This window comes from Antedon bifida, chromosome 11, assembly GCF_963402885.1.
Source record: "Antedon bifida chromosome 11, ecAntBifi1.1, whole genome shotgun sequence".
Classification (NCBI taxonomy): Eukaryota; Metazoa; Echinodermata; class Crinoidea; order Comatulida; family Antedonidae; genus Antedon; species Antedon bifida.
Window position 1 is genome coordinate 17,540,407 of NC_136236.1, and position 19,385 is coordinate 17,559,791.

The 19,385-nt window shown below is 32.0% G+C and overlaps 1 protein-coding gene across 2 annotated transcripts in view; it reads left to right on the top strand.

Moving 5' to 3' along the window:
- The window catches only part of LOC144855404 (uncharacterized), a 39,885-nt gene extending 20,872 nt beyond the window's left edge, over positions 1-19,013 (top strand). The window contains exons 11-27 of one of the 2 annotated variants that reach the window (XM_078713252.1): positions 2,291-2,383; positions 2,578-2,637; positions 3,758-3,883; positions 4,264-4,302; positions 5,173-5,262; positions 5,792-5,848; positions 6,284-6,346; positions 6,830-6,952; positions 7,324-7,449; positions 8,006-8,068; positions 8,558-8,620; positions 9,221-9,376; positions 11,966-12,007; positions 13,852-13,921; positions 14,439-14,598; positions 15,456-15,557; positions 16,661-19,013. In XM_078713252.1, coding sequence (XP_078569378.1) covers positions 2,291-2,383; positions 2,578-2,637; positions 3,758-3,883; positions 4,264-4,302; positions 5,173-5,262; positions 5,792-5,848; positions 6,284-6,346; positions 6,830-6,952; positions 7,324-7,449; positions 8,006-8,068; positions 8,558-8,620; positions 9,221-9,376; positions 11,966-12,007; positions 13,852-13,921; positions 14,439-14,598; positions 15,456-15,557; positions 16,661-16,756 — 1,529 coding nt within the window. In that variant the 3' untranslated portion in view covers positions 16,757-19,013. The remainder of the gene's footprint in view (positions 1-2,290; positions 2,384-2,577; positions 2,638-3,757; positions 3,884-4,263; positions 4,303-5,172; positions 5,263-5,791; positions 5,849-6,283; positions 6,347-6,829; positions 6,953-7,323; positions 7,450-8,005; positions 8,069-8,557; positions 8,621-9,220; positions 9,377-11,965; positions 12,008-13,851; positions 13,922-14,438; positions 14,599-15,455; positions 15,558-16,660) is intronic. The other variant, XM_078713253.1, reaches the window with a different exon arrangement.
- Positions 19,014-19,385: the final 372 nt, after the last annotated feature.

Here is a 19,385-nt window from a genome sequence, read left to right on the forward strand (position 1 = left end):
TGTATATAAGAGCTGGTTTATCCTTCTAGGTGAGGCTCACTGGTCAAATGCACAGCAGACAATTAGTTATTTCAAGTAATTCTAAAGCTCTGTTTACACTATCAAACTTGTTTGACAAAAAAAGTGTGGTGTGCCCAAATATGATAGTGATATGCCAAAATATGGTAGTACTATGATATCATCATGTCCATATATGTTCACATCACATTTTTTTGTCACATAAAGTTTGATAGTGTATACAGAGCTCAAGTACTGACACCAAAGCTTAAGCTATCAAATGCATAGTGGACTAGTCATATTTGGAACCTCTATTGATTCTCCCACACGGAACTTCTAATTGGTCCTTTTCACTACCGATGCCCATTCACAGCCAAAGCTAACAATGGCACAGCTGACTATTCCTTTATGTGCAATGCTGTTCTCAAGTTTGGAATCTCTTTTTATTGGTTCTTCCACACATTGGTTCTTTCATATATGATTACCGACGCTCCTTCATAGCCAAAGCTAAACAAAGATACTGAACTATTTTTGCATGTGAAAAGAAGTCATGAAAAGCTGGTCACAATCTCTTTCTACTGGATACATTCTATGGATATTCAGCCATTTCTGATCTTTAGTAAGGTTTTGCCTATTTACCCTTATTCCAAAACTTTAAAAAAAAAATGCATGAGGGAGTCCTATGTTGCAGAGGTGGAGATTCTTTTGTTATGGAAAGGGCAAACATATCTATGTTGCTTTGTTGTGTTTAACCTGGAAAACCAAATGCATGGCCACTAAACAATTTGTCCGCCACAGTATCTTATCTTTCTTCTTTTATCTAGAAATTAAAGTAGGTTACAGGTTGTTGCTTTAATTTGGTGGTGAGGGTGCTTGCTATGTTAAGAATTTCCACAGAGATCCTCCATTTGTGGTTAGTTTTCATGCTAGCGACATTAAGTTGTTAATTTGGAGACTTCTAGATCCATTCACATGTAACATTAATTTCATGTGTATTAAATGTAAATGCGGGAATAACCTGTGACTTGCAGCCTACTGGGCTGAATTGCGCACAGGTGTGGACGACACATACTACAACTTTCCACTCCCCTAAGGTTCCCCGTTCTTGTTTAGTGCTGCCACCAAATGGCGCTCGTTCGTCTTTAATTTGGTGGTGAGGGTGCTTGCTATGTTAAGAATTTCCACAGAGATCCTCCATTTGTGGTTAGTTTTCATGCTAGCGACATTAAGTTGTTAATTTGGAGACTTCTAGATCCATTCACATGTAACATTAATTTCATGTGTATTAAATGTAAATGCGGGAATAACCTGTGACTTGCAGCCTACTGGGCTGAATTGGGCACAGGTGTGGACGACACATACTACAACTTTCCACTCCCCTAAGGTTCCCCGTTCTTGTTTAGTGCTGCCACCAAATGGCGCTTGTTCGTCTGTCCACAACAACAGTCTATGAATTGACTACAAATTATTTACTTGCAACTGCTGTATGGAAATATAAAAAATTCGAGAAACTAGTTAACTGTAATATAATGGAATTCATTTTTGTGCTTTTCTGTAATGCCACTTAAATTTAAATTTATCTAGAACTGTTAATTCAGAAAATCTTTAAATCAACATAGAACTTCAATGGTAAATCAATGATATGAATAATTAAGAGCTAACAGAAGTCTGTAATTCTTTCACAGCGATTATCATGTATTAAGGGAATTTGTATATTGACAATAGTCTTTTTGGTTGAGCTAGAAAAGAGCAGAAAGTCTGTCATGGGATTTGATTGTAAATGTCAATTTCTTGAATATTCAAAAATATCTTGAATCGGTTTATTTATTGAAACAATGAATCTGATGGGATTAGTATTGTTTTTGCTCAATTATTCAGTTTCAAACATGTCCCCTTGATAAGAGGATACCTTTAAAATTGTCCCCTTAATAGAGGTTTCCCCTGAACATAGGTGTTCCTTGAATAGGGATATCCCAAGAGTTCTATGGTATTTACATTACTGAGAGATAGTGACCACTAAACCTTTACAGAACTTCTGGACGCCTTGGTTTTTTAATCTTTGTCTACACTATCAAACTAGTTTGACAAAAAAAGTGTGATGTGCTTAATATGGTAGTGTTATGACATCATGTACATATATAGGAACATCACATTTTTTTGTCACTTAAAGATTGATAGTGTAGACAAAGCTTTTCACAATTGAAAGGCATACGTTTGTTGTTTAGCATACAACTCTTGCTTATTGAAACAACTCTTGCTTGCGTTAATACTTGGTTTATTTATTTATTTGTAGATCGACAAGAATTTTTAGCCAATCAAAAGAACACAACACTACGATCTGTGGACCAATCATCATCACCGCATCAGAACTCATATAGAGACCAAAGTAAGGGACCATCTCAAAAGAATTTATTGATATACTGCACTAATGTATTATTTAAGTTTGTTTCAATGTAGAAGTTTTTGAGACCATCACTGCAATAAATATGTATGATTACCTTGCAAAAGCTTTCTAAATTATTGTATAAATAAAATAAAAAAATTAATTATTGTATTTTTTCGTGTATTTTTTAATTTTAGATAATGAAGATATGAATCACATATCAGACACATCGCAACAGGAGATTGCAAAATACAAAGGTAAAAATCATTAATTACATACAACTTTCTCCCAATACCGAATTCTCTGAAACCGTAACTGTCCCAAAACCAGACTTTTCCTGAGGTCCGAAAAGGTACCAATTCTTTTTACCAATATATAAAAAACAAGAAATAAAATGGTTAAAATTTGGGCGCTTTTTTTTCCAAAAAGAAAATATTGTGTAGATGTTTGTACTGAAGACAGTGAATGGCTATCCTCAACAATCTACCTACAATGAAGCCCTGTCTACACTATCAAACTTTATGTGACAACAAAATGTGATGTGCCCATATATGGACAGGATGATGTCATATCACTACCATATTTGGGCATATCAGTACCATATTTGGGCACATCACATTTTTTTGTCAAGCTAGTTTGATTATAGACCGAGCTTGAGAATTAATAGAAAATAATAAAAGAAAAAATGTGTATTTTAATTTATTAATTGTATTGTCAATAAAAGTAAATAAAAATGTAACAGACAGTATTTATTTCCTGTCTGAATAGACAAGAAAATAAAAATGTATTATTCGGACATCGCTAGTTTTTAATGATTTGAGTAGACGAATAATTAAGTTGATTTTTAGGAGATTGGAAATAATTTTTGTTAGTTTGATAACAAAGAGATTAAAAGGAACAATATTTTATTAGAGTTGAAATACATCTGATAAACCGAAGTGGACATGTTGATAATTGTTTAAACTGGAAATTTGTAGACAAATAGTTGAATTATAAAAGAATTAAGCTAGACAACAACTATAAATAGCTAGACAGTCGGAAACTGAAATAAAATTTATTAAAATGTTATCGGACATAAAACAGTTTCCTGTTTGTAGGTAAACGAGGCAGAATTTTGTATAATCAAATTAAATTAAATATAATACAAAATTAAAAATACTTCATGATTGATTTTTTTGTACTTTGATAAAAGCAAATAAAATTTAATAAACTAATGTTATTGGAAATGTATGTAAAAAAATAAATTAACATTGTTGTTGATTACCTTAAATTTCTTTCAATAAAAGCATATATAATTTAATAAACTAAATTTTATTGAAAATGTATATGAAAAATAACTTAACAGTGTTTTGATTGATCCTAAATTTCTTTTTGTAGCTGAAATATTAGCCTCTGAGTCCAGACTGAATGAGAAGCAAAATAAGATAGATGAACTAACTGCAGCGCTACAGAAAGTTAAAGTGGAGTCTATTCAAAGTATAACAGAATGTAATGTATTGAAAGGTATGATAACATGTTTTGATGGTGTATATTTATCTTGGTCAACTTTTTTTTTATTAACAAGGCCAATGTAGAGAGGCAGCTTCTTTCAAAATGTTTTATAAGCACCCAATACGCCCTCCCGTTGTCAACATCTTCAATCCGCCCCCGGTTATTATCCAGATGTGGGTGTTTATTTTTTGTAACCATGCTAAAGTTTACTTCTAGGTGGGTCCTTATTTTGATACCCTGTGTTATTTGTATGGCATTTAATAAAAAAAAGTAGATTGGATTTTAATGGGGCTAAATAATCCACATTTTCTTGGGTTAATATGTGAACACTATATCCTAACTATTGTACGATTACATACATTTTTCTATCATTATTTTGTTGTTATCTACAGAAAATGTCAAAGTATTAGAGAAGAGACTAAGTCTAGAAGGTAATACATTTGCTTAATGAATTTATAAAACCTTGTTTTATAATTTAAGAACAATCCACAAAGTATTGAAAAAATACCCGCCTTATCACCACATCACAAATTTCTCAGAAATAGAATAAAACCATTTTATAATGGGGTATTTTATAGTGTGAACATGTGGCGCAGTGTGTTGGACTACTGATCATGAGTTCAAATCCAACGATCGTCGCATAGCGTGTATCTTTATAGGCAAGACACTTCACTTACGCTTGCCTCCTCCACCCAGGTGTACAAATGAGTACCTGGTAAGGCCAAAAAACAATTTGCACTGTTTACTAGCTGCATTAATGGGAGTATGTTTCCATACATGTTTGATCCAAAAAATGGCCGGGGTAATAATGCTTGTAAAGCGCCTTTGAGCACGATCATGAAACGGGCGCTATATAAATGTGGTATTATTATTATTATTATTATTATTACAAATGGGTACCTGATAAGGCCAAAAAAAAATTTGTGCTGATTACTAGCTGCATTAATGGGAGTATGTTTCCATACATGTTTGATCCAAAAAATGGCCGGGGTAATAATGCGTGTAAAGCGCCTTTGAGCACGATCATGAAAAGGGCGCTATATAAATGTGGTATTATTATTATTACAAATGGGTACCTGATAAGGCCAAAAAAAATTTGTGCTGATTACTAGCTGCATTAATGGGAGTATGTTTCCATACGTGTTTGTTCCAAAAATGACCGGGGTAATAATATGTATAGTGCTTAGAGGTTTCACAACATTAGGCGCTTTATAAATCCAGGATATTATTATTAGTGTGAGTAGTGAAGAACAAATCATTTTATGATATATTATTAATCAATTTATTTCATGTTAATGTAGACGATTCGCCTGATCAACCGCCGGCGGTAGACGTAGTAGAAGATAATCTATTAATGGCTTTACAGAATCACCTTGGAGAGAGCCCAGACGGTAATCAGTTACATTAAATTTACAAGAATAAAATCATAATAATATAATCAAACTTTATATATTATATTTTTATTTATTTATTTGTTGACCATGCACCTTTGAATGGTGGCACGCACAATACTGTATGTGGTGTGGTCTAAAAAACAACACAGAACAGAACATATTGAGAAAAGTCATGAATAATTAAACTATAAGTTAACTAATCATAATAATTATAATAATTCCGGTCCAAAAACAGATGACCAATTATACAAATAGCCATAAGACTGAACCGTAACATTTTACATTAAAAAGGTAAAATACATAAGAAAAAATATATAAAATGTATAGACAATTAAATATAAAAACAGTAAATGACATTCAAATAAAACTAAGTTAAGGACGTCAAAAAATATTAAAGCTAAAAACTATTACTCAAGCAACAATACAATATAATAAATTTATCAATTATTGACAATGTATGATAATTTTAATTAATAATAATTATGATTTTTTTGAAAAATAGAATGTATTTTTGTTTTTATTTTAGCAAAAAATACAAGGAAACAATTGGAAATCAGCAATAACGAAGTGAAAATCTTAAAAGGTATTTTTTACAACTAGTAAATAAAAAATAAAACACAAAACAAGCCAAATCTTAAGCAATTATTTTGTGAATTTTAACTTTGTCAGTCATCTCCTATTGCTCATATTTGTTTTGAAGAAGCCATGTCGTCTGCTATTTTATTTGATGATAAAACTATGTTGTCTGCTATTCAATAATTAAATTGTTTTACAAAAGATGAAATAATGTCGTCTGCTATTTTACTATCAAATTTTGTCAAGTTTAAACAATGTCGTCTGCTTTTTACGTCTGTTTAATAAATAATTCTTCTTCTTTCAATATTGTCTTTTACAATTTATGCAGGCATCAAGTGTCCAATATTAAATGACAATAACACTTGTTTGTCCCGTTACAGACCAATATTTTATATTATTTGTGATGTTTTATTGTATAATAGACAATTTGATTTATTTATAGACAAGTTAGAGACGGCCGAAACACAAGTTAAATGTCTTCATGAAGAAATATCAAAATTGAAAGGTTTATTGAATTTTTTATTATTAATGATATTGTTATTCTATTTTTGACATATTGTCAAGAATTTTTAACCACTGTCCTATTAGTAATATTTAATAATCTATTCACATAACAAATGCAGAAAGATTGTTTCATTTTGTTTATATATTTGACCAGCATAATATCTACACCATAACATACAACATATAGCAACAGCAGCTTCAGCAAAATAAATTGCTGTAAAGCCTTGTCTACACTATCAAACTTTATGTGACAAAAAAATGTAATGTGCACATATATGGACATGATGATGTCATATCACTACCATATTTGAGCATATCACTACCATATTTGAGCATATCACTACCATATTTAGGCACATCACAGTCTTTTTTGTCAAACTAGATAACATAATTCCCTATTAAATCAAGTTGGTAAAATATGATTTTAAGGTGTGAAAGAATTAATGAATATTAAATAAAACTAATATCGTTTTCTCACTTTCAGATGAGTTACCAAAAGATTCAAGGGGAAAGACGGAAACAAGGGACGTACAGACACGAAGTAAACAGCTGACATCTGCACAAAAGCAGATTCGAGAATCTGACTTATTAGTGGCCAAGTTGAAAGGTGATCATTTATTTACAACACTTACACACAAGATTCAAGAAGTGTTGTTGTTACTTTTGTGTTACACACCAAGGCTAGCCCACTAAGTCCATAGACTTGTTCCCAGTGGAGAGGTGTTCCTCTACTCTTTTTCAAAGAGTGCACTGCGTTCTTTAACGTTTACAGGAGCCATGTTGCACACAGGACCAACAGCTTAATGTCTCATCCGAAAGACGATGCCCTATATACATAGTATAGTAAAATATTTTGTAATACTAATAGTCTGATCCAGAATTTGGTCTCAACCTTGTGTGCACATTTGTCACAAGACCCCAACATAATGACAATAATGCTAATTATTGTACTTTTTTTTTTATATATCATGTTACTAGATCAAATAAGTAAGCTAGAGTCTGATAAGAAGATATCGAAAAACAGGATAAGTGAGCTTACAGATCAGTTATCAAAGGAGCAGAAGGCATCCAAGACCCACCATGCTCAGGCTGGCCAAATGATTGGTTTGTACCATTCTATATTTAACTATGGTTTTCTTCTTTAACTAATTTTTGTATGTATAGAATAAAGTAAAATGTACACCTGATTCCCAGTGCTGTATCTCCACATACTATCTATTTCCAAGGTATCATAGGAATATTTGGTAATACAGCATCTCATTTATATCACATGTGGTGCCTGTATCATGCAAGGTTAGGTTAAGGGGTAGGTTACTACTAGATACATGTGAAACACATGTGATGTTGTATTCCTATGATACGTCGGAAATAGATACAGTACTGAGAATCGGCTGAGAGCTTACGATGTGACTGTGAACAGAGAAGATAAATAAATAATTTACCTTTCACATTTTGAATATCAAATGCTGAACTTATTACTTATACATGCATGCACTGCCGTACAGATTTTTGTTGTGAAAGAAGTTCTATAGAAAAAAGGGCTGTGGTTTCCGGGAATAAACAAAAAAGAGACTCATGAAACAAACTGTATTTTTGTATTAATAAATCTCTTTAAATTATAATATATATATATGCTATATTTCAAAATTAATTATTACAGATAACTTGAATTCAGAAGTGCAGTTATCCAAGAAGAAAGATACACAGTTGGAAGATCTTAAAAGTAAATATTTTTTATTCTGTAAACAAATTGTTTCAAATAGTTTGTATTTTTTTGGATACATGAAACACCAGAAATACATCTTTGGCAGACCCTTTTAAGCAATGTCTACACTAGTTTGACAAAAAGTGTGCCCAAATATGGTAGTGATATGCTTAAATATGGTAATGATATGATATCATCATGTCCATATATGGACATATAACATTTTTTGTCACATAAATTTTAAGCTTAAGTGTACAGACCATAAAGCCCAAACTCCAAAAATACTGAAACACTCCCAAAAGCAGAATTGTACTAAGGTTCCAATATTTGTTTTCATTTTTCAAAAGGCTATCTGAAAATCTGAAACCTGTATCAATAGGCATATTCTACTGGTCACTTGCAATGATCATATAGAAATATGAGCTTGAGGGGCTAGGTCTGCGGATTATTTGCCCAAAACAGTCCAGTCAAATACGTCTAATGAATTGGGGTTTTTTCCTCTTTTAGAACAACTTATAGAATCACAGCGATTATCAAAAAGCAGTGCAAACGAAGTTGCAGATTTAAAAAGTAAGAATTTAATCCATTTACTATTTTAAATTGTATGCAGTATTATAGCCAATCAGCAGCTGTTTCCTGAGTCCTAGCTACTCAGCAGCTTGCTATTTAATCCCAAATATTGGAAGCCAATCAACAGCTTACTATTTAGTCCTAGATATTATAAGCCAATCAGCAGTCTTCTATTTGGTCCTAGATATTATAAGCCAATCAACAACTTACTATTTGTTCCTAAATACTGTAAACCAATCAACAACTTGCTATAAGGTCCTGGATATTATAAGCCAATCAACAGCTTGCTTTTTGGTCCTAGATATTATAGGCCAATCAGCACCTTCCTTCTGGATCCTAGCTTTCATAAGCCAATCAGCTTTGGATTTCTTTCTTATAGAATCCATATAGAATTATAATTATTATTATAAAAAAATATATTATAATGTGGTTTTAAATTGTTGTAATTAGTAATAATGCTGCTTTAATGGTGCTTTTTGTGGTTACCAGAATCTTGGGTTCAAATCCTGGCCTTGTCACAACAAATCAACAACAAAATAATGTAAAAATCATTTACTTTATTATATTAAAAAAAATATTTTTATTATTATTATTTTTCAGAGCAAATACGCAAATTGAGCAGTGAACTGGAAAAGACAAAGTTAGAAAATAATAAATCTTTTGCAGAATTATCTCCCACCGGACCTCTTAGTCCTACGCAGGATGACTTGCTGAAACTTAAAAGGCCCGATAAGGAGAGAAGGAAAAGTGTTAAAGGTTTGTATATCTTAAATCACTTCTTCCTAGACTATGCAATTAACTTTCTGAATACACTGGGAACACTTTTATAAAATGGTATTATTATTAGTTTTCTACAAATAAGGTCATGTTCAGACTTAAAGCTCTGTCTACACTATCAAACTTTATGTGACAAAAAAATGTGATGTGCCCATATATGGACATGAAGATGTCATGCCACTAATACCTTATTTATATATTACTACCATATTTGGGCACATCACATTTTTTTTATCAAACTAGTTTGATAGTGTAGACAGAGCTTTAGGAGAAAATAACAATTATCTAAAAAAAACTATTCCATTGTAAAGTTGGTATTAAAAAGCTTTTATAAGCCTAGGAACAAAAATCATGTGTTCCAGTCAAGACAATAATGATTTATCAAGATTTTTTATTGGTCAATATATAAGTCGACCAGTTTAATCGTAATGTGTCATGTTTTTTATACTGTCTGAACACAGCCTTAGATAGCCAGGTGTTGTATGATTGACATTATATAATTTACAGGAATTTTCTCTGGGTTTTTTTTTAAAGATCATTTCAAAATTATTCTACTGCAGTTACTGCAGTAACTAATTTTTTAATGAAATTACTTATGATTCTAATTTATTTCAATGTAGATGTTTATAAGGCAGTCACTGCAATAAAGAGTAATTACTGCAGTAACTGCAATAAAGAGTAATTACTGCAGTAACTGCAGTAGAATAAGTTGCTTATGGTCCCTTATTTTTGCACCAAAATTATTTCCCACATTTTATTGTGTACAAATCATTCTCATCTTATTAAATTTATTTTTTTTTTATTCCAATTTCATGTTTATTCCACTCCCCCCTGTAATATTCATACAAAATTATTGTGTAGGGAAAAGTACATAGTATTCTGTAAGCTGAATTTTGTGCGTGGCAATAACTCAATATTGAATGAAGAAACATATAGACAAGCAATTTGACCATTCACAAGCGTTAGAGTATTCAAACAATTGTCTGTCATTGGTCAACATGCTTGAATTGTGTCCCTATTGGGAACCAAGCATTATTATTAATTTCTACGGGGAATATTATTATTATTATTTGCCCTTACCATTTTTATTTTCCATTTTTCACCACAAAATTTGTCCAAACAAAATACTTGATTTATATCATGTAACACCAGAAATTTTAAAATAATTTTTAGATAAAAATAAATAAATAACTCCAAATAAAGAGACAGAGATGTTCCAATCTGTTTGTTGGTTTTCTTTGTTATAAAATATCATCCACCCATTGGTCAATTCAAAAGCATATCATCCACCCATTGGTCAATTAATAAACATATCAGCCACCCATTGGTCAATTAATAAACATATCATCCACCCATTAGTCAATTAATAAACATATCAGCCACCCATTGGTCAATTAATAAACATATCAGCCACCCATTAGTCAATTAATAAACATATCAGCCACCCATTAGTCAATTAATAAACATATCAGCCACCCATTGGTCAATTAATAAACATATCAGCCACCCATTGGTCAATTAATAAACATATCAGCCACCCATTGGTCAATTAATAAACATATCAGCCACCCATTAGTCAATTAATAAACATATCAGCCACCCATTGGTCAATTAATAAACATATCAGCCACCCATTAGTCAATTAATAAACATATCAGCCACCCATTGGTCAATTCAAAAACATATCAGCCACCCATTAGTCAATTAATAAACATATCATCCACCCATTAGTCAATTAATAAACATATCAGCCACCCATTGGTCAATTAATAAACATATCAGCCACCCATTAGTCAATTAATAAACATATCAGCCACCCATTAGTCAATTAATAAACATATCAGCCACCCATTGGTCAATTCAAAAACATATCAGCCACCCATTGGTCAATTCAAAAACATATCAGCCACCCATTGGTCAATTCAAAAACATATCAGCCACCCATTAGTCAATAAACATATCATCCACCCATTGGTCAATTCAAAAGCATATCAGCCACCCATTGGTCAATTCAAAAGCATATCAGCCACCCATTTGTCAATTCAAACTATATTATCTCTTTATTTGGAGTTAAAAAATTGTTTTATTTTGCAACAATTTTCTCATTTTACATTTACTTTTTTATATAAATTTGTCACTTTTGGTTCAACATTATTTCCAAAACCTTGGCACTTCATTAATGCTAACATTAAAACATGAAATTGAAATTGTCAATACATCTTTTGGAATTTGTTCTTTTTACTTTTTTCTTTTGTTAGTAAAATACTTGCAATTGAATGCTTAGATAAGTTCTCATGTTATAATACCAAATCATTTGCTTTTTTTAGTTTGCATGAATTTTATTTTTCCTTTTTTCCATTCTTTATCTTTCTGGAATCTAAATTAAAGAAATAAAAACATTTAATTCCCCATTAAAAATATAAAAAATAAATTGATTTTGAAAAACACCTATTTTTTGTCATAACTCATGAATATTAATGAGTTTGACTGTTAATTACCATAAATCATGAATATTCAGTTTGGATGTTAATTTATATATTTTTCTCAACCTAACCTCCTCGCTTACAGATGATGACGATACCTCGCAAGATGTTGACCCTCACAATTCAGGTATTCTAAAAACCTTGACCCCTGACCTTTGTGTCAGGGTTGCCTCACCTTTGACATGACCTTTCATCTAGATGTGTACAATCTTATACTAGTGACAATGTATTAATTCATTGGTTGGTTTTGTATCTAATGCGAGTTTGGCAGCTATTTCTATTTTATCACTATGCCTTGCTTTCTTTTTCTGTTATCATTTGCTGGCCTTGTTTTTTTTTTGCTGCTAACTTTTTATTAAAGCATCTTTTTTTAAATCATTTTTATTATTGTTGTATATAAAGCATTCATATCACCTATATATTATTTTCATTATGAATAACAGTATTTGTAGATTTTAATTTTTTTTAAATGTTATGTTTAATTTTGTTCTAGCTCAATTTAATTTTAAATAACAGTCCTTCTTGTGCTTGTAATAGTGAAACAATTGCAAGCATTAGACAAATCTTTAATAATATTATATTTCTGAAAACCGTTTTTCTTTATATACTTTTTTTATGCCACTGTGCCACTGGACTTTTTGTTTATGATTAATAACAAGTTAATACAGTAAAATTATTATTTTATATAATATATGTTATATAATATTATGTAAATTGTATTATATAATTATTTATTATTAATTATTCAATTGCCTGTATTGAAGCAGTATGCAATCTATAGCTTTGGATAAATATAATCATAGGCCTACTGTACCTAGACCACCAAGTTTGCGTTGATTGCTAGGGTTGGATCAAATACTAAAGAAATAGCATCCTAGCTATCAATTCAAGCTTGGTGGTCTAGAGGTATTTATGTCTAGCTAGTGATCTGGAGGTCGTGGGTTCGAATCCTACCCGAGGATTACTTACAGAATATACTACTTAGCACTTTAGTAGTACAATTAGATTTGGCATGTCAATCAGATAGTTACAATGTTACATTGCATACCATATATCATATCTTTTCATCTATCTATTCAATTTAAAATTCTTATAAATCTTATGAGGTTGAAGTATAACTGACCCACTGGTAAATGTCCCCTTTCTATAAAGAATACTTGAACACTAATTATACAATAGTCCCCTAGTAATATCATTATACTAATATCTTGATATCTTGATAGTAAAAATCTGTTCTTCAGATTTAGATGAAAGTATGGTAGATAAACGAGATTTAAGTTAACAGACCGTGACGAGAGGAGTGTGCATTCCATTCATGTTTCACAACCGTCACTGTCTGTTAAATTGCCGTATCCTTTGTCTACCGTCAAGAAACGAAGCTCGTTTTTAAGCAATCAGTTATTTTACAATGTATTTATTTTTGCGATGTTAATTTTTAAACTTTGAAATTTTTATGTAATATCTATTGTAAACTTGGTTCCTATTTGGACGCAACATAAGGTAGTGAGCTCACTGTAAGTAATTTGACCAATCACAAAGCGGTAGGTTATCCGAACTGTGATGGTCAACTCACTTGTGTCGCGTCTACGTTGCTGCGCTGTGTCCAAGTGCGAACCAACCTTTACTTAAAGCAATATATGTTTTTTAGTTTGGGTTTCTTTAAACTTAAAGCTCTGTCTACACTATCATACTTTATGTGACAAAAAAATGTGATGTGCCCATATATGGACATGATGATGTCATAGCACTACCATATTTGTGCATATCACTTCCATATTTGGGCACATCACATTTGTTTGTTACGAAAAGTTTGTGTAAACAGAGCCTAACCAATTGTTCCTACAGCTTGCTTGTGTGGGTTTTCTTGGAATTCTTTGGATGCACTGCTAAGTGTTAATAAACAACTTTTTCATTTCTAATTGTTACTAGGAATAGTTTATTAAAAATGCTAATTTTGTATCTCCTTTTTAGGCGATCCAACACGAGAGGAGAATGTTGGGCTAAAGCGAAAGCTGCAAACAGTAGAAGCGGAACTCAGGAAGTATGGAAATTATATAAAATCCTTTCCTCTCTCCCCCCCCCCCCCCCCCCTTTATAAAATATAAATTAAGTATTAATGTTATGCCGTTTCTGCTGTGTTGTGGGTGACCATATAAAAAAAAAATTATTTCCTTCATAAACAAATATAACTTACTTACAATATACAGAAAAAAAATGAAGGAAGCACTGTTTTCAAAAAGCCTCTCTTAATAGAACTCGCTCTTGATCAATGTAAACAGCTGCTCATAAGCAGCTCATGAATAAACTAAGAGACCTTGCTTTAAATAAACCATCCAGGAACAAGTGACTTGTTGGATCAAAGTACTGTACATGCATTTTATTTAGCCATGATATATATTTAATATTGGTGACTGTTTAGTGTTCAAATTTTATTTGTGTTATACAGTATAACATGCTATTGTAACATTAAGTTCAATATCAGTATTGATCTATGTATATTCACTCTTTAGTCTTCTCTAGCCACAATGGTTATTATGACTAAACTTGCTTATTTTTAGAACACGGAAAGACAATGCGATTTTAAACCAGGATGTACGGAGACTACAGACATCACTAAAAGATTTAGATCAGCAGAAAAAAGACATTTCAGATAAAGAAGTTGTTGTTAAGTCTAAGATGCAACATGCTAAGGAAGAAGTGTCCACGGCAAAATCTGAGGTTTTAATTATTTCATTTTTAAATTGATTATTAGATATTGTACTCTAATATGTTTTAATAATAAAACAAAAATCATACACATCCAACATCCAAGAGCATAGATTAACATGCAAACTAAATCATTTGATATGGGAAAAGGTTAGGCCTTAAACATTTGAGTGTTATATGTAGTGGAGTAGTTTTACAGTCAGGGTTTATAACCTTGGCACTAGGTCAGGATTGAACCCTGGCACTAGGTCAGGATTGAACCCTGGCACTAGGTCAGGATTGAACCCTGGCACTAGGTCAGGATTGAACCCTGGTACTGGGTTAGGATTGAACCCTGGTACTGGGTTAGGATTGAACCATGGGCATTGAGAAAAACAGAATATTTTACTTACTTTCTGGATACTTAATGGTACTGAGAAAGGTTAGGCCTTAAACAACAGTCAGGAGTTACAACCCTGGCGCTAGGTCAGGATTGAACTCTGAACCTTAAGAATGAAAAACAGCATGTTCTTGGTTGCTTAATACTGTTCACACTTTGCAGTGCATAGCCAATCCACAGCTGGACGCCAGTTCCCTCTGCCCTGAGCAAGACTCCCTAGGCTGTTCTATGTTAATAAGTTTCATGTCCTGATCTACTGTTCTTCTCCATGTTAAATACAGCTCCACTACTATATATATTATATCCTGGACATTTGATTAAACATCATGGAACGATGATTGATTGTTGAAAATTATTGAATGTTTCACCTGCTGTCAAGATCTCCATTCTTCTCCACCACGTGTCACTGTCAGACTTGGTCATCGGAACTCCCTTTTTATGTTCTTCTATGTAACAAGATTATCTAAAATATATTTTATTTGAATTTCAGGTTTCAACTATCCAACAGGAAATGACAGTGCATCGAGAAGAAAACAAGAAACTAAGAGCAGAACTTTCAAAACTTAAAACATTATCTGGAAATGGTGCAACAGTAAGTGTTTTTAACAATAATATTTTAACAATAATATATTTCTTTTTAAAGCAATCAATCATTTTACACACAATAAATTGCCAACAGGCCTACTTATATTTGGTTCAGTCAAGCATCCCAGAAAATGCAGCCTGTCATTGTGTAACCCAGACATTGATATTGCACTGTGTTGTGGAGCTGTACTGTAGCTTGGCTTCCAATCCCAAGGTCCGTGGTTCAATCCTGACTTAGTGCCAGGGTTGTAACTCACGACTCTTTCAACTCCACTCCCTAAGCCTCAAATGAGATTTAGTTAATAAGCATCATAGTTTATCCATCCTGTAATTGGCGAGTTTGTGCTCGCTGTTGCATTCGTATAAAAACAAAAATACAAATAAAGATATTCATGTTGTTAGAATCTTTGTGTACACTTTGTTTTAGAGGCTTCACTCCTTGTAAGCTTGGATCATCGCAATAGTAACTGCTGCCTTTTAAGCCATGTATGTTGTGAGCAGCATCTGCATGGGCTGTGGCACTGTTTATGAATATGCATTAGATAAGCTAATAAAGAATGAATATGCATTAGATTTCTAATAAGAAAGAATATGCATCAGATTTCTAATTTGAATGAATATGCATTAGATTTCGAATATGAATGAATATGCGTTAGATTTTGAAGAAGAATGAATATGCATTAGATTTATAATAAGAATGAATATGCATTAGATTTATAATAAGAATGAATATGCATCAGATTTCTATTAAAAATGAATATGCATCGGATTTCTAATAAGAATGAATATGCATTAGACACTTAACATGTGCATATATTTTGCTATTCAAATAATTTGTAAAAATAATGAATATTCATTATAATATATTTAATAAAAATGAATATTCATTAGATTTCAATAAGACTGAATACGCATTTGATACCTAATAAGAATGAATTTTAATTTTTGTGCATTTTTTTCACTCTGCATTTTTTCACCATGCATGGTAAACTGTTGAAAATAGACCCTCTGCTTACAGACCGCTCCAATTATAAATGCCCTTCAAGGCATTCCATTATATGGCATGGTGTAGCACTTTATTTTTCTAACATTTTTTTATTTTATTTATAGGGACCATTCATGACATATTTACCAGTTTTTGTCATCCTCATCGCTATAGCAGCCGCAGTCTTTCAGTTGTTTTATGCTTTCAGTGGACGAGTATGACATAGAGAATGAAGTATACAAACACTGGGACAAAATGTACAAATTGTGTACAGCTTATAAGAAAATAGTATTATTTGTATAACGCAGTAATAATGTGTGATGCGTACAACATCACTTAGAGGTGGTTAAAGAGTGGGGACTTAATACAAGCGTTGTGTAACCAGATAACAGGCCAGAGAAGTTGAATAGAGTATGTCTCTGAACAGATATAAGGAGATGAACTGTTAAAGGAAATACAGAAAACAGGCCAGGAAATGAGAAGTGTATGAGCACACCAGAGAAGGTTCAATTGGACTCAATAAAACAAAGTCGCATAAAGCTCTATTTACACTATCAAACTAGTTTGACAAAAAATATGTGCCCAAATATGGTAGTGATATAATGTCATCGTGTCCATATATGGGCAAATTACATAAAGTTTGATAGTGTAGACAGAGCTTTAGAGCATCCAATTCTCTTTACTGTATATCCATGGGTCGCATAATTTTTCCAGTATCATAGCAAATTCTGTAATACAGTGTCACATATGTACAATATGTATCACATGTGGTGCCTGTAATGGTTAGCATTAGGTTTGGATTATGGCCTATTATACAGGTGACACATGTATGACACTGTATTGCAGATTTTTCCTATGGTACTGGATAAAGTATACATACATTAAAATCGTCTAATAAGAGTACATAAAATCTACCAGTATTCATGAACCAGTTTACTACTAGTTAACTCAACCTGCAAACATTTAAACAATATTGTATTACTATTGGTAGATTTTAATGAATATTTTTTAATGTATCAGTAGGCCTGCAGTCTAAAGCTCTGTCTACACCATCAAACAAAACAAGTGTGATGTGCCCAAATATGGTAGTGCTATACCCAAATAGTGATATGACATCATCATGTCCATATATGGGCACATCATTTTTTATCACATAAAGTGTGATAGTGTAGACAGAGCTTAATATAAAATAGTCATCATCATCAGTATAATTTTAATACGCATCTATTGAGTTAAATAATTTACAAAAATATAATGCAAGAAAGAATAAGATACTTGAACAGACACCACCTACTAGCTTAAAGTTTAAAAACTTTTCTCTGTTTTGTTGGGACAGCCAACTTTTATTAAGTTGTTACAATTTTTTAAATATTACATCTAAACATAAAGTGTGCCTTCCAAACCTTTTTTCTATTAAAGTAGATATTTGTATTTCATTTTTTTTTCTACTAAAATTGAGGCATAAGAATTTATTTTTCCTTAAGATACTATAGTTGGATCTTTACTATACTTATTTATATCTAAGTTTACTTTCTATTTCAATACAAAATTAATTGGTGTAATCATACATCCTGACCTTCCACAAACCCCACTCCTCATAAGAATGTGTCCCCTTGATAGGAGTGTCCCCTGAATAGAGGTGTCCCAAAGGAAAGGTTCTACTGTAGAGGTCTTTTACACTATTTATGACAATGTACACATTCTTTGGATATAAGCCCACCTGAAGCTCTGTCTACACTATCAAACTTTATGTGACAAAAAAAATATATATATGGACACGATGTCATATCACTACCATATTTAAGCATATCACTACCATATTGGGGCACACTAGTTTGATAGTGTAGACAGAGCTCTACTCAATTACTTAGCCAAATTTTGTTTAATTTGAGTTAAGAATGAGTTAAGCCCTAGTATGATATGTACAACATGATTTTTAAATATCCCTCTATAGATATGGTTATCTAAATAGAGAATACAGTAGAGCCCCTATTAAGGGGACACTTTCAGACTCCAGCAAAGTGTCCCCTTAATAGGGGTGTCCCCTGAATAAGGATTGACCGAGGTAATGTTGAAACATATACATTTCACGGTATAGTATCCCTTTAATATGGGTGGCCCCTGAATAGAGGTGTCCCAGTGGCGTGGTCCTACAGTATAGTACTCAGTTACTTAATGGACATATTTATAATGACGATGATGTCATACTATATCTAGAGTTTGATCTGATCGCTGCGTATATACCTCCGATACAACACAGTGTGTTTAGACAAAATTTGGGGAAAGGAGATCGAAGATAATCTACATTTTCTGAGAATATACAGAGGGTTATTTAATTGATATAGATTACTTACTACATTATAACGAATTATAATTAATATTATAAAGTATGTGTCCTTGGCTTTGGGTATTAGAAAGGATTCAATTATTACATTCAAATAAAATGTATATAGCTGTTGTGTTTACAGCAATACTGTATATGCCTGTTTTTCACTTTTCTTCTTGTCTTGAAAATGTATCAATTTAATTTCTTTGTGATGATTTTTGACAGGGCTGAGTTTGTTCCGAATTATCTGAACGTAGCTCAAATTGCAAACACATAAATGAAGTAACATGTGATGTGAAAATAAACCTATAACTTTTATTTATTTTATTTCTTTAATAATTCATTATTGTGTTATTTATGACCATACACTTTTAGAAGCTACTAAAGGAGTAGATTGTGAGCCGAAAATATCAACTATTTGAATTTAAATTATTATTTATTTTTTGGATTGGTGGGCAAAATGTGGGCGAGTTCGTCAAATTCATAAACAAAAGGCAGTGTAGGCGTTCCATACACAAAAGTTA